The 21,196-nt window shown below is 41.1% G+C and overlaps 2 protein-coding genes across 2 annotated transcripts; both read left to right on the top strand.

The window, feature by feature from the left end:
* Nucleotides 1-916: 916 nt before the first annotated feature.
* Nucleotides 917-3,971, top strand: LOC142639113 (NEP1-interacting protein-like 1). Its single transcript, XM_075813210.1, has 5 exons — nucleotides 917-1,344; nucleotides 2,090-2,247; nucleotides 2,356-2,439; nucleotides 2,533-2,697; nucleotides 3,511-3,971. The coding sequence occupies exons 1-5, from the start codon at nucleotides 1,158-1,160 to the stop codon at nucleotides 3,652-3,654; spliced, it is 738 nt and encodes a 245-aa protein (XP_075669325.1). The 5' UTR covers nucleotides 917-1,157; the 3' UTR covers nucleotides 3,655-3,971.
* Nucleotides 3,972-16,694: 12,723 nt separating this feature from the next.
* LOC142640500 (reactive Intermediate Deaminase A, chloroplastic) lies at nucleotides 16,695-20,582 on the top strand. The gene is made up of 6 exons (XM_075814624.1): nucleotides 16,695-17,029; nucleotides 18,559-18,674; nucleotides 18,966-19,010; nucleotides 19,365-19,438; nucleotides 19,531-19,580; nucleotides 20,189-20,582. Exons 1-6 carry the CDS (start codon nucleotides 16,855-16,857, stop codon nucleotides 20,281-20,283), a joined length of 555 nt encoding a protein of 184 aa, XP_075670739.1. The 5' UTR covers nucleotides 16,695-16,854; the 3' UTR covers nucleotides 20,284-20,582.
* Nucleotides 20,583-21,196: the final 614 nt, after the last annotated feature.

Raw genomic sequence — 21,196 nt, forward strand, 5'->3', positions numbered from 1 at the left:
ATCACCAGTGGCTAATCTAGGGTTGCCTAAGGAAAAGCCGTCTATATTAAGCATAAACCACCCTTTCTCAAATTTAGACCATTTCGCTCTAACCAATTGCTTGTTATTTCTTACTCTAGATCGAGCAGCACAAAACGAATACTTAGTGGCAAGATGTTTAACTTCTCTAGCAAATTCATGATTAACATGTAAATTTTTTAAATACCACCTTATTTCTACTTAGCCAAATGCTCCAAAATAGTAAAGGTCAACAAATAGTTCCAAGGAATAAGAGATCCTCCGTGAACTGTTCTACATTCCGCATTAGTTTCGAGCCAACAACACTGGTTAACACAGCTCCATATATATCAAAAAAAAAAAAAAACAAAAAATCATGGATGACATTGGCCAGCTCCATATACATTAATTACAACATTGCATGATTTGTATTTGAGACGAATAGCATACCAAATTACCAACATGATTTAATATGAGCTTAGCTCGATAAGACCCATCAACTACCCCCCAAAAAAAATTAATGATACACGTTCTGGTACATGCGATACTAACTTAATTTTGTAAGTAATTAGTCATAAAAATTTCTATAGTGAACGAATTGAAGGCTTCATTGTTAGTACAAATACAAGTATACAACATCGATCATCTTCTATGCATCTGACAGGTATAGCGCATACCCACATGATTTGATATGAACTTAATGAACTTAATTAGCTTGTGATCCTTTATGTTCAACTACCCCCGAAAAGAACCTAATACCAGTTCTTTGATACTTGCTATGCTAATGAATTAGTCAATCCTCCAAGGATTCTTATAAGGGAATGTTTATGGTGCCAATTATCATTTCCAAACACTCTGACTAAAGTGTGATTGTGTCTATAAAATGTACGTGACTGATCTATTGCTTATGCTTAACTCAAAGGGGTCCTCAAGTTTTTTTCGATTATCGTATAGTAGACTAGTAGTCCATTCGCTCTCAAAGACCTATGAGAAGCTCTGGACCTCTGGTGCCTCAATTTTGTGGACCAACAGGTATTGGGTGGGCCTGAGCTCTCACCCTCTTAAATGCTCTATTGAGTTCCTTACCTTTTAAATGCTAGCTAGTCATCTTGCTGCACTCAAAGGTGAGCTCTTGGCGTTTTTCTACCTGCTCAAAACACATGGCACTATTGAGCTTCTTTCCAACAATGAAGGGGTGGTTTTCTGGGATAACAAAGGTGGCGTTCAGGTCAGAAGAGGCTGTTTCTTTGTGGGCTTTGGCTGCAATTGATGGTTTCAGAACTGAGTTTGTCACCAGAGTGATAAAGAGAATAATTTTTGCTGCATTCACATGCATTCTTGCATTGGGTACGTTTCCTTTTGCTACTTTGGTTTACTAGAGCAGTGCTTGTCTCATGGACTTGGCTTTGTGCTAAGGAACCACACTAAAACCATTTGAACATAAGCATACATCTCTACTTTTAGGCTTCATCAATAATCATGCACCCACTCTTTTGGCTACTCCATTGCTATGACTTCAAAGATTCATGGTGCAATTTTATTAGAGTAGTGGTTGTCTCATGGACTTGGCTTTGTGCTAAGGGACCACACTAGTGACCTGTTTGGATAGAGGAGAGAAGGAGGGAGAGTGGAAGAGAGTAGAGTAGAGTTGTCTTAAAATAGACTAGTTGTAGGCTAAATCTACTCTATTTTACTTTCCGTTTCTCTCCCTCAATCTAAACAGGCCATAACCCAGTGAACATAAGCATACAACTCTACCTTTAAACTCCATCAATCAATCATCATGCACCCAATCTTTTAGGTTTTAGCTACTCGATTGCTATCACTTTAAAGATTCATGGTGCAGTATTATTATCATGTAACTTATGGAAATAATCCTTCCAATTGTGGTTCATTAGCAAACATGGAATGCTATGCTTAAATTAATTTATAGGAAATTATCAACATATAATATTTAAGCTTGTTCTATGGAGAATTAAATTCTCTGTTGCAATATGGAAATTAGAATACTAATTAAGAGTCATACAGACATTATTTTTATTAATTCTATCGATTTTATGGTTGAAAAATCAAATATTTTTTATATTGGTAGGTGGGGCAGTAGTGGGAATATTTATTGGAGCAATCAAAGGCCAAACCACAGAAACTGGATTTTTAAATGGGGCAGGAATAGGAGCTGTGACAGGGGCCATTGCAGCCATTCAATTATTGGAACCAACAGCAGCAACTGATTGTGAGCCATTGCCCAAGGTATATAATGCTATATTTTGCAGTGCGACATGTGATTTATGTCCTTCTTAAGTGTACTTGATGTCATTTCAATTGTCAAAGTAGTAACAATTTTATCAATTTTGACAGGTTGCCCTCCTAGGTAGTTTAATCAATGGTAAGGTCTTTGTGGAATGGGTATGTCCTGCAGTGCTAAAAGCCTATCAATGGCAAGTAAGTATATCTCTATTGTTAATCCAATAAGTTTAGTCATTTGAGTTAATGGTGTTAAATTTTTGTTCACATACTGTCAAATGTATTGAGCAGGTTAGGACTATCGAACCAAGTTATAGAGAAGTTTCAGATATCTATGACATTAGTGGAGTTATAGGGTTATCCAAGAACTGCATTCAGAAGCTTTCAATACATAAGTTTCATTCTTGCAGGATGATCAAACCATGTCTTGAATTTTGTTGCTCCATTTGCTTACAGGTGAGCAGTAGTGAGCACAAAAAGTTTATAATATCCTTTTTTCTTCATATTTTATAATATCCCTAAGTCTGCAAATTTTCAAGAAAAGAAAACCCTTTTTTTTTTGAAGAAGTGAGAAGAGAAGAAAACATTAAAACCCTATGTTTTAAGAGTAATTTCAAGTTAAAATTAATACCATAGTTTTAAATGTTTCAAATTAAACAATTAAGATTGTTACAATTTTTTTTAATGAGAAGATTGTTATAAATTAAACTTTATATATATATATATATATATTTTGTTTCAAATTGAGAATTGAAAATTCAAAATCACATCAGATCAAATGCTAGAATATTTTAGATTAATTTACAAACTTGTGGGGGATTAAATTGATAAAAATTCAAAAGTCAAGATTCAACTTCAAATTAACAAAAAATATAAGATTCAATTTGAATTAGTCTTAAACTTTCAGGCTTTATTTTGAAGTTCTTCAAGTTTAGTTTAAAACTAACCCTCAAATATGCAGTTTAAATGTGATTTGTCAAAAAAAAAAAAAATCGAAAGAGGGCTTCAAACACAAATTTTACACATGTTATCATGTAAAGAGTATCAGAAATTTTTCTAGCTCTTGGTGAATAGTAAGTAGGTGTTCTCGAATGCCCATTTGACCAATAATTTTGGAGCATTAGACAACATAAAGGGATCAAACTATTATACTATCAATTTGGAGTTTTGGATTTTTTATTTTTATTTTTTAAATGGAGTCTTGGACAGTCAACATAAAAAAATTGATTGTTACTATATAAAGACAATGGTCGATGTTGGTACTTGCAGGATTTCGAGGATGAAGACTCAGTAAGAAGACTTCCCAACTGTGGTCACCTCTTTCATCTATGCTGCATAGACGAGTGGCTAACCCGACAAGGCAATTGTCCAATGTGTAGAAAACATGTATGTGATGACAAGAATGGTTTATAAATTATCCACGTCATTTCACCAAATCACAAAGCTCATTGGTGTGTGTATGGCAATTGTTTACTTTTTTGCCTATTTATTTTTTAAATAGGTTTTTTGCCTCTACACAATGCAAGGATTTGTGGGTCTTTTGAGATGGTTCCCTGTAATTTATAAGTGGCTTTTGGATGTAGTGCACCCATTGAAATGTGGTAAAGCTTAGTGTGCATGGTGATTCAATTTTATGAGGAGAGATTGGGTTGATTCACACATCGAGCCAGTCTAATATTAACCACAATTGCAAAAAAACAGAAAAAAGAGTTACAGTTTTAGAGGATTTCTTTTGTTTTTCTTCATAGGTTATTTATTAGTTAATTATATATATTGTGTAAAAATATAATTATACGTTAGAAAAGATTATGTTTTAAGAAGCTGTAAATTCTCTTTTACAATTAAAATAAGTTCAACTAGATCGACCGACCTTGTGGATAGAGGAAAACCAAGGAAAAAGTTAAAAATATTACTGGGATAACTCTCTCAGCCTAGGGGAAGAAGGAAGAGCTCATGCGATGGTGGCTTAATGCTATTGCCAAGTTCTGTATTTAGTATTTCCTTTATTGCTACAAAGGTCACTTAAATGCTTCAAAAGAGTAGTAGAATATGAACAGGATTCATTTTTTGGAACACAACGTGACAATATTCTATTAAAAAATATTAAATACCGAAATCTTATATTACTAGAATGTGATTCTATGGATCACAAATTCTAGGAATCTAACAACACAATGCAGCCTAATTTTTTTTTTTTTTTTTGAGGATCCAATGCAGCCTAATTTATGTGTACCAAACATCCCTAAATGGAGTTGTACAAAACCTAAACGGTACTTTGTTGTCCCACTCAAAATCAGCCTCGATAATATGTGGTTAAATTTGAACCCAATCTTGCTAGCTTGTCTAATTGGCTCATCCACCAACCCCCCACTCCCAACCTAATCTTGCTAGCTCGTCTAATCGGCCCATCCACCAACCCCCTACTCCCATCCTATAAATGAAAAAAAAGAAAAAAAGAAAGAAATAATATGTTCATAATATTTTTACAACAAATCTTAAATGATAAGTTGTTATTGGTTATGTAAGTGCGCGGTATTGCAAAAAAAGACAATCACGGGCTCGGACGATGAGCCTTCAACAATATAAATTTCTAGAGTGTGGGCTTGAAACCCAGGTTAGAAGTATTGGGGATTTGATAACAATTCCAAAGCTAAAAACATTTATTAACAACAAACAATTATTGCATATAAATCTCCTCGGGCGTAAGCCAAGAACTCCTTTTCTATTATTTCTCTTTTCTTTCTTTTTTTTTTGTTACAAAAAGAAGATCTCCTTCTATTGTTCTAAGTTCCCCTTTAAATACTTCTTTTTCTGATACTTTGTCCACGTGTTGTTCTCACCCCCTTCCCCCTAGATATTTTTCTCCTTAGTGCCTCTGGATGTTGACCAGAAGTTTCCTTTCCACCGTTCAGGGGTCACTTCCCCATTAATGCGGCCAGGGAGGTAGGTGCAGAGTCTTTAATGCGGAAGTGGCAGCCTTTATCTTTGGTATTTCTCAAATATCGGTGCCTCTAGGATGTTCAAGGATTCCCCCCTTTTAACCATTGGTCTTCACCGAGTCGTCCCTTAACCTTTATAATGAAGTCCCTGGTTCTCCCATATCCGTCCGAGGAGAAAATCACCCCTCGGAAGAATCCTCGGATCCTTGGCGTATGGGTCGACCCGTAGTACTAACAAAATCTTAACCTAAGAGCAGGTTGGCCCTCCTTAGCATGGCCCAAAGGCCCATATACCCACCGGGGTCGTTTCACCCCCCACAATAGCCCCTCAAAACTCTAATTTTCAACATCCGAGGAGAAAAATAGGGTTTTGATCCGAAGAGAACTAACTCTGCATACTTTGTGAAGGATTGCACGTGTGGAAACCGTTTCGCGTTCCAAAAGACGCCACTTGGCGGTTTTATTTTCAAAAACGCGCGCATTTATTACTATAAGTTACACCTTGTCCCCCCACGTTCAACGGTGAGATGGGAATCCAACGGTCCTCGTCATTTCACGAAAATTTGGGCGGGACAAATATAATTTCGAGGCCGCTTTCCACACACCGTGACGCTTCGGGAACCTGCGCCTTCATTTAATTCGTCAGGGACTAATCCCATCAAAACATCAGTAAACATACTTTACCCGCAGAAAACCGTGGAAATTTGCACAACTTGAGATTCGTAAGTTTTTTATTCTTCTTTTCTTAACCTTTTCTCCTCGGATCTTGTCCTCGGCTATCCTTGTAGACATTTTCCCTTTTAGAGTTTAGTCTTTCGTCCCTCTCTGATGGGAAAATTTAAGTGTCTAGTTACATATTTGGAATGGAAGGCTTCAGAGCCAAGTATCACATTCCCGGCGATGTAGGTTTAAAATATTGCCCGGCGGAGGCCGTGGCCGGTTCTAGGAAAACCGGAGAGGTCATCATCCCAATGGTTGCCTTCGTAGAAGGTGGGATGACCCTCCCAATGAAACCCGTAACCAGGGAGTACCTCCGCAACCACCGGTTGTGTCCCGATCAGTGCACCTCAAACGTTTTTAGAGTTTTGGGTAGCGTCGATGCTCTAAACGAGCAAATGGGCCTAAACCTCACCTGGCACGATGTCGTCTTTCTGTACGAGTGCCATAAACTCACCAATGTAGGTTACTACATTAAATCCCGCTCCAGCGTCGTTAGGCTAATCTCCTGTCTGCCCAAATCCAACAAAGGCATGAAGGATGACTACCTGATCGTCTCTGGGAACTGGCACGACGGCCTCCACTGCCCAGTTGAGTGGGGGGATCCAGGTGCGACACCTTAGGATTAACCTCCCCACCGCACAACTTCCTCTAACACTCACAAAAATGCGTATTCATATGTATTCATGTTTATTTAAGTTTATTATATGTTGTGTGAATCTGACCATGTTCGTTTGCTTCGATGTCTTTCTCTGCAGATAGGCAACACGTGCGCCCACGCTTGAGCCGCAACGCGTTGCGGATCTAGCGCCCCGTCTTGCGCTCCAAGGTGTTTGTCGGCGAGGACCTACAACTCGGTACTCATCGATTCCAGGGTACGATCCCATTTCTTCGGACTTCCGGGAGATAGAAAACGCCATAGTCGCGGGTGGCCGAAGGCGAAAGAAGATAAACGTAGCCCGGCCCACTTTTGGACGACCACGATCTCACGACGCACCTCGCACCGTTTTGCACATACGGCCCATGGCGATCCCCTCGCGTGCACTCTCGGGCCATTCTTTGTCCCGGAGGAGCAAGTGTCCTCTTCAAACACTTTGGACGAGGAGATCGAACACTTCCGCTCGAGGACTCTCCACGACCTCGCGGAAACCCATTTGTTATCCTCTCCGACCGAGGAGGAAGAAGAAGCCAAGGCCTCTCGGGATCGCCGGGTCTAGTGGTAGCGCGTCCGGACGACTGAGTTCAATCGAAGAAGAAATGGACAAGCTTAAGGATCTCATGACCCGATAGAGGTGCCGAGTGGCAAAGAAAGGAGCAAAGGAGCCCAAGCTACCCTTGCTTTGCCACCACCCCCTCCTCAGCCGAGACAAAACCTCCACGAGATGATTTTAAGAAGAAGAGAAGGTGGACGAGGGCTGGTGGGGAGAAAGCAAAAAAATTAAAACAGCAACCGCCGCTGGCCCAACAACAGAAGCCGGACAAAGGCAAAGGGCGCGCCCGCTCAGTTGAGAGTGGGGAGATCAGGGAAGTGGCCGAGGTGCGACGAGCACCAGCCACCTAGTCTCCTGACTTGAGGCTGGACGGCGCCCCCATTCCCTGCCACTCCAGCATCAGGGCAGTCCAACAAGGCCACGCCCACCATCTAGCCGAGGTGTTGGAGCGTCCTCTTCTATTGCCCAAAGATATGGAATCCTTGGAGAAGATGGGCCAGCCACAGCTGTTCCTCTCACTGAAAAGGGGTTTAGCTCTGGTAAGTTCAACCTCGCATTTATATTCTGTATTTATTTATAACCACTTTACTGCGTTGACCCTCCTAATATTTTTGCAGTCCATCTAAGAGGTTTTTGCGGCCGAGAAGTTCATGGAGGATTCTCGAAAGCGCGCTGGGATGGAGCAGGAGTTAAGATAAGAGGCAGAAAGGTCACTAGACCAGGCCCTGGCAGAGAAAGGGAAGCTCACTTCACAGCTGGCCGACCTGAAAAGAGAGAGAGACGGCGACAAGGCCAGCTTGAAGACGATGGGGAGTTAAGTGGAGGGGCAGCGTAAGCTCCTCCGTCAAAAGGATGACGAGCTTGCCCAAGTCCAACAGGCACGCTCCGACTTGGAAAAGGAGCCCCACGGGCGAAAGAGGAGCAGCTCGCGCCCAAGCACGCCTGGAGGCCGCTAAGAAGGCTAGTTATCGGGAGGGGGTTACCAAAACGCGAGAGGAGCTGACGGAGCCTTTTGCGGCCTTGTGCCATGGTGCGTCGGCGGGTGCAGGGGAGGCCATTGAATGCAGCGGGGAGTTCCTCAAGTTTCGGCGAGGAAGCCGAGAGCATTTGGCTTCCCCTAGACATACAGGAAATTGAAGACCCTCGCGTTCTTTGCCTCTCAGCCCCTTCCTCCTGTGGTGGAAGAGCTCGTTCTAGCTCCTACGGAACTGAAGGTTCCCATAAAGAGAAGGACGAGTGCGGTGGTGCCGAGAAGGAGCAGATCCGAGAGCGTGGAGCCCCTCGTTCCTTCAACGGACAAAGGGAAACAAGTCTTGTCCACCTTTGAGCTGGAATTGAAGAGTGCGAGGAAATTTGGCGGCTCACCCAGACCCCCTTCCTAGTTTAGGGCCTAGTCTAGGAATTTTTTTGTACTCCCCTTCCTTGTATATAATTAATGAAAAACATTTTTATTCGGCTTTCAATATTGTTGCCTTTGTTTTGCTTTATTCTTCTTGTGTTCGCCACGAAAGTTCACAATAACAAATAGTTGACAGGGAAAACAGAATAAATATGACTCCACCATGCAAACCATTAGGACTTCTAAATTGCCACATAACCTTAGATATTAAATAATGTCACAGTGTAGATAACTCGCATAACCTTAGATGGTAAACCTTTGCAACCTGATGTATTACTTTCAGTAGGGCGTAAGGTCCAAAGACCATTCCTCACAAGAATTGATTTGTCACTCAAAAATGAAGAACTTAAGATCCAAATTAACGAATGGAGAGATAATAATTTCCCTATAACATATGATAAGAATAAGAATAGTGACAAGATTTGCGGTCCAAGGACTGTGCTTAGACAAGTTCCTGTTTGATTCTTAACAGTTGTAACTTCAAACGTAAATTTTCCAAAGTAGGAGGTCCGAGGACCCGGCATAACTAAAGTTTTGTTTAACGAATGAAAAGATATCAATTTTCACAAGGTTTGTGGTCCGAGGACTACACTTAACCAAGTTTCTGTTTGATTCTTAAGAGTACTAACTTCAAATGTTAATTTTTCCAAAGTAGGAGGTCCGAGGACCCGGCATAACTAAGGTTTTGTTTAACGAATGAAAAGATATCAATTTCCACAAGGTTTGTGGTCCGAGGACTACACTTAACCAAGTTTCTGTTTGATTCTTAAGAGTACTAACTTCAAATGTTAATTTTCCCAAAGTAGGAGGTTCGAGGACCCGGCATAACTAAGGTTCTGTTTAACGAATGGAAAGATATCAATTTCCACAAGGTTTGTGGTCCGAGGACTACACTTAACCAAGTTTCTGTTTGATTCTTAAGAGTACTAACTTCAAATGTTAATTTTCCCAAAGTAGGAGGTCCGAGGACCCGGCATAACTAAGGTTCTGTTTAACGAATGAAAAGATATCAATTTTCACAAGGTTTGTGGTCCGAGGACTACACTTAACCAAGTTTCTGTTTGATTCTTAAGAGTACTAACTTCAAATGTTAAGGATAGTAGTTGGAAACTCCTGCGGTATTTACAACTTTGAACTGATTACAAACAAAAACACACTTTATTAATAATAATACCTTCGCAGGTTATTTACATTCCATGGGCGGGGTACAATTCTTTCATCTAGATCAGCTAGCCGGTACGACCCTATACCTGCTACTGAAACAATTCGATAGGGGCCTTCCCGGTTGGTCGAGCTTACCCCAAAGGCGGGTTCCTTGAAAGTGCCTGACCTTTCTTAATACGAGATCCCCGGGCGCTAGTGGCCTTAGCTTCACGTGGGCATCATGTATCCCGTTTAAGTTTTTGTTGATAATAAGCCATCGAACCATGGCTGCCTCGCGTCGTTCTTCAAGTAAGTCAAGATCTTTCTCCGAGTCCATCGTTGCTGCGGGGGTTAAAAGAACTCGTCTTCGGGGTGGGAAAGCCAAATTCTAAGGGTATCACCGCCTCGGCTCCATAAGTCATAGAGAATGGCGTTTCTCCCGTGGACTGCGCGGTGTGGTCGATACGTTCACGGAACATGAGGGAGTTCTTCTACCCGTTTGCCTTTTGCATCGTCCAACCTTTTCTTCGGCCCATTGACTATGACCTTATTAATGGCCTCGGCCTGCCCATTTCACGAGGATCGTGGGGTGGAGTATCTGTTTATGATACCCATGTCACCACAATATTGCCTAAAGGCCTTCTTGTCAAATTGAACGCCATTGTCGGAGATAAGTGTGTGTGGTATACCGAACCTAGTGACAATATTTTCCGGACAAACCTCTTGGAATCAACATCTACGATATTTGCTAAGGGCTCGGCCTCTACCTATTTGGTGAAATAGGTACGTTCCCACAAGAAGCCATCTTTTATTTCCTCGTGCTCTCGGAAATGGCCCTACTATGTCAATCCCCACTACGCAAAAGGCCAAGGAGATGGACGGAAGGGGTTGAGAACCCCACCGGAGTTGATGAATATTAGGGGCGAACCTCGACATTGATCACATTTTCGGCATAGTCTGAGCCTCTCTGCATATTGGGCCACCAATAACCACAGTCGAGCTCTATGAGCTAAGGACCTTCCCCCAGTGTGGCTTCCACAAATTCCCTCATGCAATTCCTCCAGTAATGCTTCTGTTGATTCAGGGTGCACACACAACAGGTACGGTCCTGAGAAGGATCGTTTGTACAGCTTCTGGTCCTTGGACAACCAGAAACGTGACGCCTTTCGACGTATCTTTTCTGCTTCAGATTTGTCCTCGGGAAGGATATCATTCCTAAGAAAAGTTATTACCGGGTCGATCCAACTAGGTCCAGGCCTTATCAGATGAATGTGAACTGTACTAACGACGGTAAGAATTGGCTCCAACAAATCCTCCACGAGGATAACCCTGGGCAAGTCTTGAGTCGAGGATGTCGCCAACGTAGCCAAAGAATCTGCATGGGTGTTTCCACTTCTAGAGATGTGAGTTAGGATGAAGGAGTCAAATTCAGCTTGCTGACGCTTGACCTGGGCCAAATATTCTTGCATTCTGGGGTCTCTAGCCTCCATGGTCCCCATGACTTGGCCGACCACTGGCGAGAGTCGAGAACACATGGATTTCCTTTCCACCCATCCTACATACCATCTGCGTACCCATTGCCCAGCTTCATACTCGGCCTCATTGTTAGTAGCCGAGAATGCCAATCTCAAAGATTTTTCGAAGACAATTCCCTCAGGGGACATTAGAACAAGTCCAACACCAGACCCTCTCTGATTAGCAGCCCCATCCACGTACACTTTCCAAGTCGAAGGCACTGCGGCCGTGATCACACCAACTGATTTTTGATCCGTGTGTGCTTCTTTTAAAGTTTCTTCTAGCAATGGTTCAGTAAACTCTGCCACCAAGTCAGCGAGGACCTGGCCCTTCACCGAGGTGCGAGGCTTGTATTTAACGTCAAAAGCCCCTAAAATGGTTCCCCATTTTGCTACTGCCGAGTAATGGCGTGCCCGTAGCCTTGAGAGGTAATTAGGTAAGAACCACCACGGTATGGGGTAAAAATAATGAGGAAGCTTTCGTGTGGCATGAACTACGACGGAAGCGCTTTCTCAAGGGTAGATAACGCACATCGGCATCATTTAAAGACTTACTAACGTAATATACCGGTCTTTGCACACCATTATCATCCCTTTATGAGGACAAAGGCCAGCGTGGACGGCCACACGGCCAAATAAGCGGAGACAAAATCTCATGTGCCTCGGGCGAGAGAGAGAATGGGTGGCCGAGAGAGATATCAAGTTGTTGGAAAGCTAACTCGCAGTCCTCGGTCCATTGAAACCCTTTCCACTTGTTCAACACAGGCTGAAAGAAAGGACGACATCGGTCGGTGGCCGAGATATAAATACGTTCAAAGCGACGATCATTCGGTTAATTTCTGGATTTCTTTTGGGTTCCAAGGAGAGCAAGTCTCGAATAGCCTTAACACAACCTGTGCTGGGTTTACCTCTATACCTTTATGGGTGATCATGTACCCCAAAAACTTTCCAGACCCAACGCCGAAAGAGCATTTTGAGGCATTAAGGCGCAGCTTGTACTTTCTTAACACCTGAAAGGTGTCAGCCAGGTCTCTCACGTGTGAGGGTATTGTTTTGCTCTTAACCACCATATCATCCACATATACTTCAACGATCTTCCCTAGTTGCTGTTCGAACATTCTAGTCATCATCCTTTGGTAGGTAGCCCCAGCATTCTTCAAACCAAATGGCATGACCTTATAATGATAATTCCCCGTCGGAGTAATGAAGGTAGTCTTCTCTTGATCCTCCAATGCCAAGGGAATCTGGTGGTAACCCTGGAAGGCGTCCAGAAAACTCATTCGAGGATGCCCGACAGTGGCATCCACCAGTTGATCAATACGCGGCATTGGGAACGAATCTTTGGGACAGGCCTTGTTCAGATTAGTAAAGTCCACACATACCCTCCACGTTCCATTCTTCTTTTTAACAACAACTGTATGGGCCAACCACTCGGGGTAGAAAACTTCTTTGATAGCCCCAGCCCTCTTGAGTTTAAGCACCTCTTCCTTCACAGCCTCAGAATGTTCTCTGGAAGAACGCCGAGGTGGCTGCCTTCTCGAAACAATAGCTAGGTTGACATTTAAATGATGACAAATGAAGCTCGGATCGACGCCTGGAGCTTCATAAGGATCCCAAGCAAAAACATCAATATTGTCCTTCAGAAATTCTAACAATTCGATCTTCTCTTGGTGTGGCAAAAGTATGCCGACTTGGAAGAACCTCTTTGGGTCATCGGCTACTGGAAACTTCTCTAACTCTTCACAATGTGTCTCCTCTCCTGTCACCATTCCAGATGCATCGGGGTGACATTCGCGCTATAAGTCTTTGGTGATTAAAGCCGAAGACTCGGCTTGTACGATGCGGTACTACGGCCGATATACCTTTGCCTGACCAACGATTGGTGGAGGATCTCCTCAACACATTCCCAGATGGGAATTTAACTTTAACATGCAAGGTAGAGGACACGGCCCCCGGAGCGTGCAGCGAAGTACGGCAAGGATGGCCGTGTATGGAGAGTACGCATCAACGACAATGAAATCCACCTCCACCGTTTCGATCGGATTGAACGGGCAAACGGATCTGTCCCCTCGGCCTGACAGCTCTCCCCTCGAAGCTTATAAGTGGCGAGTCATAAGGAGTAAGATCCTCCCGGCTTCAATCTTAACCACAGCAAATAGATCAGGGTACATGATATCTGCACCGCTGCCCTGATCTATCATCACCCTCTTCACATCATAATTCCCTATCCTAAGAGTGACCACAAGAGCATCATCATGAGGTTGAATGGTACTAACCTTATCCTCCTCGGAGAATCCCAAGACGGGCAAAATGGCCTTCAACCTCTTTGGCCTGCAGCCTGCCTCCTCGGCATGAGAATGGGAAACTACCATCACCCTGGTGGGAGCCGAACCGGTCCTGCCAGGTGCAGCAAAAATAACATTAATCGTTCCTAAAGCCGGCCGAGATGAATTATTCCTCTGATTGTTTGAGCCAGATTGACTGCCCGGCCCGCTAGGTTGGCACAAGTGTTGCTTCAGTTTTCCTTCACTGACAAGCTGCTCCAAGTGGCTCCAAAGGGTCCGACAATTCTCGGTAGTGTGGCCCACATCTGATGGTATTGGCAGAGAAAAGGTTACGATTCCTCTTCGCGGGGTCTCTGCCATCTTACCGAGCCATTTGAAGAAGGGTTCCTTGCGAACTTTCTCCGGCAGTGATGTCTTGGTTCTCGGAACACGGTGTTCACGGCTTTGAGGTGTTCTTGGCGGGCCCATTGACGTAATCTCTCCTCGGCCTGTTATTGTGGTATCTGTCCGACCTGAAATCCCTTTTCTCCTACGGGATAACCTTCTCCTTACCCTTTCCTTGCTGTTGGTCTTCCTCCACTCTCTTGTACTCGTCAATACGGTCCATGAGGCGACGTACACTACGAACGGGCTTTTTAGTCAAAGACTTTCTCAGGTCATGGTCAGTAGGAAGGCCTACCTTAAAGGTATTAAGCGCCACCTCATCAAAGTCACCATCTATTTCATTAAACGTCTCCCAGTAACGGTTGGAGTATGCTTTCAACGTCTCCCCTTCCCTCATGGTCATGGATAACAGCGAGTCCAATGGCTGAGGTACTCTACTACACGTAATGAACCGCGAAGCGAATGCTCTAGTAAGCTCCCCAAACGAACCTATAGACCCCGATTTAAGGCCGTTGAACCACCTCATAGCAACAGGTCCCAAGCTAGAGGGGAAAACTTTACACATCAGGGTCTCATTGTGAGAGTGCACCGCCATCCTCTAGTTAAAGTGACTCACGTGCTCCACCGGATCAGTCCGGCCATTGTAGATGGTAAAAGTGGGCTGGGTAAACCTCCTGGGAAGCGTTCCTTTCTTAATCCTCCGTGTAAACGGAGATTTGGAGAGTCGGTGCAACGCCCTACTCATAGCATCGTTGCCTAAGCCCCTAGAATGAAGCTTTTTACGTCTGCGAGTTGGTTGGTCGTCCTCCTCACCGGAGGACGTTGCACTGGTGGGGGAGCGCGACCTTGAGCTGTAGCCACCTCCCCTATCCTCCTCTGAGGAAGGATTAGATGAGGACGGTGAAAACCTACGCTTAGCACGGCGTAACTTTCTCTTCAAACGATTGATTTCCTTCTACATGGATTTAGAACCCTCTTCGTGGGTGGTGCTACCCCCACCATGAGTATGGCTAGCGCCTGGGTATTCTGTATGGACACTTCCCTCACGATCCCTTCGACGTTCAAGACGTTCGAAATGATCTTCCGGTTGTGATCCCTGTGATTCTGCATGGTGAGAACCTAAGCCTGCCATCCTATCCCCACCTCTTCTAGACTAGGTTTCCCACAGACGGCGCCAATTGTAAGTGCACAATTGCACCTGGACCCAAAGACAATCACGGGCTCAGGCCCAATGAGCCTTCAACAATATAAATTTCTAGAGTGTGGGCTTGAAACCCAAGTTAGAAGTATTGGGGATTTGATAACAATTCCAAAGCTAAAAACATTTATTAACAACAAACAATTATTGCATATAAATCTCCTCGGGCGTAAGCCGAGAACTCATTTTTCTATTATTTCTCTTTTCTTTCTTTTTTTTTTGTTACAAAAAGAAGATCCCCTTCTATTGTTCTAAGTTCCCCTTTAAATACTTCTTTTTCTGATACTTTGTCCACGTGTTGTTCTCACCCCCTTCCCCCTAGATATTTTTCTCCTTAGTGCCTCTGGATGTTGACCAGAAGTTTCCTTTCCACCGTTCAGGGGTCACTTCCCCATTAATGCGGCCAAGGAGGTAGGTGCAGAGTCTTTAATGCGGAAGTGGCAGCCTTTATCTTTGGTATTTCTCAAATATCGGTGCCTCTAGGATGTTCAAGGATTCCCCCCTTTTAACCATTGGTCTTCACCGAGTCGTCCCTTAACCTTTATAATGAAGTCCCTGGTTCTCCCATATCCGTCCGAGGAGAAAATCACCTCTCGGAAGAATCCTCGGATCCTCGGCGTATGGGCCGACCCGTAGTACTAACAAAATCTTAACCCAGGAGCAGGTTGGCCCTCCTTAGCATGGCCCAAAGGCCCATATACCCACCGGGGTCGTTTCACCCCCCACAGGTTATTATTGTTGGGGTTAAAAAGAAATCTTAGTATCCGTTTGGATACACGTTTTGAGTTTCACATTTTTTTTTCCAGTCATTGTTACGGTTATTGTTCATGAACAGTAATTGGTACTGTTTAACACTGTGCGTGAAACAAAGTTATTGTTCATGCACTGTTCACGTACTGTTCATGAGACCTACAAGCACTTTATTCAGAAAAAAAATATTAAAAATTGGTCTCACAGCACTATTTATACATTTAAAAATTATTTTGCTACAGTGTTTTCAGTTTTTAGATTTCAACAATAAGTTCTATCCAAACGGACCTTTAGTGTTAAGTTCTAATTTGAATCAATAATAACCAACCATTTATGATTTGTTGTAAACATAACATCTCTCTCAAAAAAAAAAAAAAAAACACCTGCAAGTTCATGTAAAAAAAAAAATCATCATTATCTTAATTTGATATCAATTTATAAAATTTTTGGTATTGTTCAAATCATGTTTAAAGTAACGAATTAATACATTGATTAATTTCAATATAAAGTGACTTTTTTTATATAGAAAAAATTGATATGATAGGATTTGAACCTAGAGCATTTGTTTCATGATAATTAATTTTAATTATCAAATCAAATAATTAATTGATTTATTTAGTGTATGTGTAATTCAAACCCAAATCTCTTAATCAAAACTTTCATCTAAATTATTCTACAACCAATACCATTAGGTGGATTCCAAAAAGTATCTATCATGCATTAAGAAAGCTAACTATAATTTCTCACAACATAATTTCTTTTATTTTCTTTTCCCCTTCAACCAAATTAAGGGAAAAATCACATAAAAAAAAGGGAAAAAAAAGTTTGTTATAAAAAAAAAGAAAAAAAAAAAAGAAGACTTTTTAAATTTTATTATTTTTATTATATATATATATATATATTTTTTTTTTTTAGGAAAGAACAGAAAAGACAGGACAAATACCTAGTAACTAGAGAGAAGAAAAGAAAAAGAAAGAAAAAGTGAGAGTTTCTAAGTTCCAACAAGACGAAAGAAGAGTGAGACAGCAAAGTCAGCAAGTGAGAGAGAGAGAGAGAGAGAGAGAGAGAGAGAGATGGCGTGGTGTGCAGTTAGGTCTTTGAACGTGCCGGCGGTGGACATGCGCGCACTGCGAACCAGGGCTCCTTTAGCCGCCGGCGCAGGCTTCGCTTCCGTCGCAAGCACCGCTTTGTGGCGCTCCCCTAAGCGCTCTCTACCCTTTGCTTGCTTTGCCATTTCCACCGATTCTCGTGAGTCTAATTCTTTTTCCTTTAAACCCTGTTCATTTCTCCCATGGAATTTCAATGATTCCGCTTCACATTTCTAGTATTTCACACACGTTGATGAATAGTTCTAATTCAATATTAGGACTAGACTGTTTGTTTCTCCTTGTCACTTGTTATGACCTATTCAATATAGTTAGGATTGTGACTCATTACAATGAATAATCAATTCATAAAATGTGCTTTTTTTTTTTTTTGTATGTATACATTTTATGAAAATGGCTACTATTTGTTAGTTGATAGGACCATTTGTAGTGGTGATTTTGCACTTTGGAGGTTATAAAAAGAATTGTTTTGGGGTGTGGGGTGGGTTTCAAAATTGTACTACCTGTAAATTGGCACTTGGGTTTTTGATGTGTGGAATGCTTGCTTCTTAATGATGTTTAGTTTGTAAATAAGGTCATCACTCTTGGTGTTTCCAACGGCAATGTTCAGGGTTCAGATCCCCTCACCCTCAACTATTGAATTATCAAAAAAATTCAGGTCATGGTGGGTGGAAGTATCAAACATGGGTTAAAATGACAGGTGTTGTCATTTTGTAGGTTAGCTCTGATTCTAAGGCTTGGTGATCTTTTTTAAAATGGAATGGTTTTATTATTTGATTCATTTTTATGTGTGTGTGAATTCCGAAGTTTAATTGGATCTTCATCATAGTTTTAGTTCTGGGCTAAGAAGTGGACAAGTCATGTGACATTGTAGTATTTATGGTGAATTTTTAGGTATATTTTGAGCAACAGAAGTAATTTTTGAATTCTTAGGGTACCTTAGACAATTCTTAGTTTGATTTCAGAGTTGGAATTTAGAAGGAGTTCATCTTCAATGGACTTCATGTTACCTTTTTTTATCTCAAAGTTGGGAGTTGGTACACACAATGGAACTCCGAGACTTGAGTTGAATCAATGCTTTGAGGAGGACAAGATTTATTTTCTGTTACACCAATAATTTCATGATCGCCGAAGTGTGATCAGATTTACAACCACCACCACGAACATATGCAACTGACTGAACTACCTCAGAATATTTGTTTCTCAGTTTTTATTGATTTTTTTTTTTCATTCTTCAATTAGCCAACACAATGGAAGAAGAACTTACAAGAAATATATTTGTGGCTATAGAGAAAAGCTCAAGCAAGAAAATGCATTTTGCCTTTATGGTTTATTAAAATACCTAAGAAATCCAATAAAATGTTCTCAACAGAATTTGGGATTCCAGCATCTTATCTTACCAATATAACTTACATGTGTATGTTATGGCCAATGTCTTAGCTTCCTCATTTAAAAGAGAAGGGTTGCTTGCTGGTGATCTTTTTGGATGGCTCACAAGCACAGATGATAAATTTTCTTGTTTAAACTAATTACTAAATGAATGACATCAAATACCTTGATAATAGTTTGAAAATTGTTTGCCATGTTTGTCATTTTTATTTGCTTTTTATTACCAAATATTAAGTTTCACAAATTCCCGAACGTGTGTGCTTATGTTTGTCCTGACTGTAGGTATAAAGGAAGCTGTTCAAACAGAAAAGGCTCCTGCTGCCTTGGGACCGTATTCTCAGGCCACAAAAGCCAACAACTTTCTCTTTGTGTCTGGTGTTCTTGGACTTGTTCCAGAGGTTTGTTGTGTCACCATGACAGTCTTGCTTATCACTTCCTATCTTAATTTTTCTTGTGGGTTTACATGTGCTCTTGTGTGTGCCTTGGCAATTATACTGCTGATATGTGCCAATGCACACTAGTAGTGCCAACAGGCTCTACCTCAAGTGGCACCTCTTCCCCTCGTAAGAGCAAGGTCGAGGTAAGGTCATGGGTTCATGACCCAATGGGTGTGTGTATAACCTTACCAATTAAAAAAAAAGTGTTTTGGGTAACTGTACTGATGACATGTGATTTCTACATGCACACAGACTGGAAAGTTCATCTCAGATTCTGTGGAAGATCAAACTGAGCAGGTAAAGTAAATGACATGTACACTTTCTTTTAATGTTTTTAGGATACGTCTACATATCTTCCCCTCTCTGGCTGTTACCTTATTAGATTTCAATGTATTTGCATGTTCAGTAGAATATTGTAATTCTTGGTCTCTTTCCCATGTGTGTCGTGTGTCTATATATATATATATATATATTCTCCCCCCCCCCCCCCCCTTTTAACTCAAACATCATGTAAATTTTTTGTATGTCATAAATGTGGTTAAGTTCTCTTGGTGACATTTAGCTAGGCAAAAGGTGTGCAATTGATGGCTCTTGTTTCCAAATTGCAAAGCCAGCTGTTTTTTACCTATTCAGGCCAATGGAAAATTGTAGGTTCTCAAAAATATGGGTGAAATACTTAAAGCTGGTGGTGCGAGTTATGCTGCAGTAGTTAAGACAACAATTATGTATGAATTCCTCAATTCTTTGCTCTGTTGCCTTGATTTTAGAAATTGAATGTTGCAAAACAAATAAGTTTACCTATCATTGTTTGCTGCAGGTTAGCTGACCTTAAAGACTTCAAGAAAGTGAATGAGATTTATGCTAAATGTGAGTTCTATAATCAAACTAGATGTTTTGATGTCAATTTAAAACTTTTATTAGGAATGCATACAAATGCCCAGTCCACCATCTTTGCACTATGTATGTTGTGTTGAACCAGATAAAAACTTGAACATTATAGATCATGAAATCCTGAGTTTTCTAGGTTTTAATTGATAGTTGTGACTCCTGCTCATAGAAAGATGACACTAATTTAACAAAGTGGAGTGTAATCTACTCACTAGTTATTAATTTGGTGGGTGTGAAAGCTTATCTGCATCAGGGCTCAGCATAAATCTCATTTCTTGTGCCAGATGGGTGCTATGAGTTTATGGTAGCAACTAGCAAGTATGGATAGCTTTCAAGCTAGACATGCCTTTTGGCCAAAAATTTGTTATCTCTCTGCTTATGCTGTTTAAGATGAACTCTTCTAAATTTAAATTTTGATGTAATATATAATCTACATTTCTTGAGGAGAGGTGACCTAATTTGTGTATGTTGCTTCACTAAAGAATCTATAGCATTGCATAAGTTCATTATATTGCATATGGTGATACAACTGGAAAAGTTGCTAAATCTCCTTGTCATCACACCTGCTTAAATGGTTTGTTATGCAGACTTTCCTTTGCCTGCCCCTGCACGTTCAACATACCAGGTAGCAGCATTACCATTGGATGCCAAGATTGAAATTGAGTGCATTGCTGCAATATAAACTACATTCATGCTCGGAATTTGCCTCTTCACAAAGCTCGGCTAATAAGATGGGAGGGGTATCTCCAAGTATTGGAGTTTGGCATGTGGATGTTGTTGTTATCATAAGAAACTACCGTAATCAAATTTCTAAACTAATTAGACAGCATCAACCAACACAAGGATGCCTAGATGTAGTTTCCTTGTTAGAGGAAATTTAATGGATGCTTTTGGTTTACCCAAAGTTTATTTGCCTTAGTTTTGCTGGTGATTGGATGCTTTAAAATTGAAATAAAAAGATAGTTATGCTGTCCAATATTATATACTCTAGTCCAGGCAAGCACAATTAGTGCCATGCAGGCAAATGAGTTATGAATTACAATCTTCAATAGCCAAATTTAAAGGCTTGTGTGGCCATTAAATGCCAGTGAGTAGATCATGTGTTTTAGCATGACTGAAATGTCCAATAAACGTGCAGGTATTGTTTACATTGTTGATGGGTTATTATGGCTGAATTTACAGGGGTAAGAGCTGCCTCTAGTCTGATTTTTTTTTTTTTTTTTTTTTTCAGCCTCTTTTGTTGTTCTTTAGCCCTTTTAGAATTGTGCCAGTGAATAGAAACCGTAATTTTTTTACTGAAAATATTGTAGATAAAGGTAAATTTTAATTGAAATAGTACAGTGGAATTTATGAAGAGTATCCAAAAGTGCAGTGAGACCTATAAATAGTTGCAAAAATAAGCTGAATAGTAAAATAAGTTGAATAGTAAAATAAGTTGGCAAAAAATAAGCTAGCCATGCAGACACTAACAAGAAAAAGAAATTTAAAATAATATAAATTAGTTACAATAATCATGAAGAGAGAGAAAGTTGAAATAAAATAAAATATTCAATTATACCTTTTCTCATTTGGCTAGTATTAAAATTGCATTATAG

This window comes from Castanea sativa, chromosome 6 (genome assembly GCF_040712315.1).
Source record: "Castanea sativa cultivar Marrone di Chiusa Pesio chromosome 6, ASM4071231v1".
In the NCBI taxonomy this organism is placed as follows: Eukaryota; Viridiplantae; Streptophyta; class Magnoliopsida; order Fagales; family Fagaceae; genus Castanea; species Castanea sativa.

Bases quoted from the DNA above. Each gene is read 5' to 3' on its own strand.
- LOC142639113 (XM_075813210.1), top strand. From the start codon at position 1,158: ATGGCACTATTGAGCTTCTTTCCAACAATGAAGGGGTGGTTTTCTGGG. The intron at 2,248-2,355 runs GTATATAATGCT...CAATTTTGACAG, and splicing joins ATTGTGAGCCATTGCCCAAG to GTTGCCCTCCTAGGTAGTTT. The intron at 2,698-3,510 runs GTGAGCAGTAGT...TGGTACTTGCAG, and splicing joins GTTGCTCCATTTGCTTACAG to GATTTCGAGGATGAAGACTC.
- LOC142640500 (XM_075814624.1), top strand. From the start codon at position 16,855: ATGGCGTGGTGTGCAGTTAGGTCTTTGAACGTGCCGGCGGTGGACATG. The intron at 17,030-18,558 runs GTGAGTCTAATT...TCCTGACTGTAG, and splicing joins TGCCATTTCCACCGATTCTC to GTATAAAGGAAGCTGTTCAA. The intron at 18,675-18,965 runs GTTTGTTGTGTC...ACATGCACACAG, and splicing joins TTCTTGGACTTGTTCCAGAG to ACTGGAAAGTTCATCTCAGA.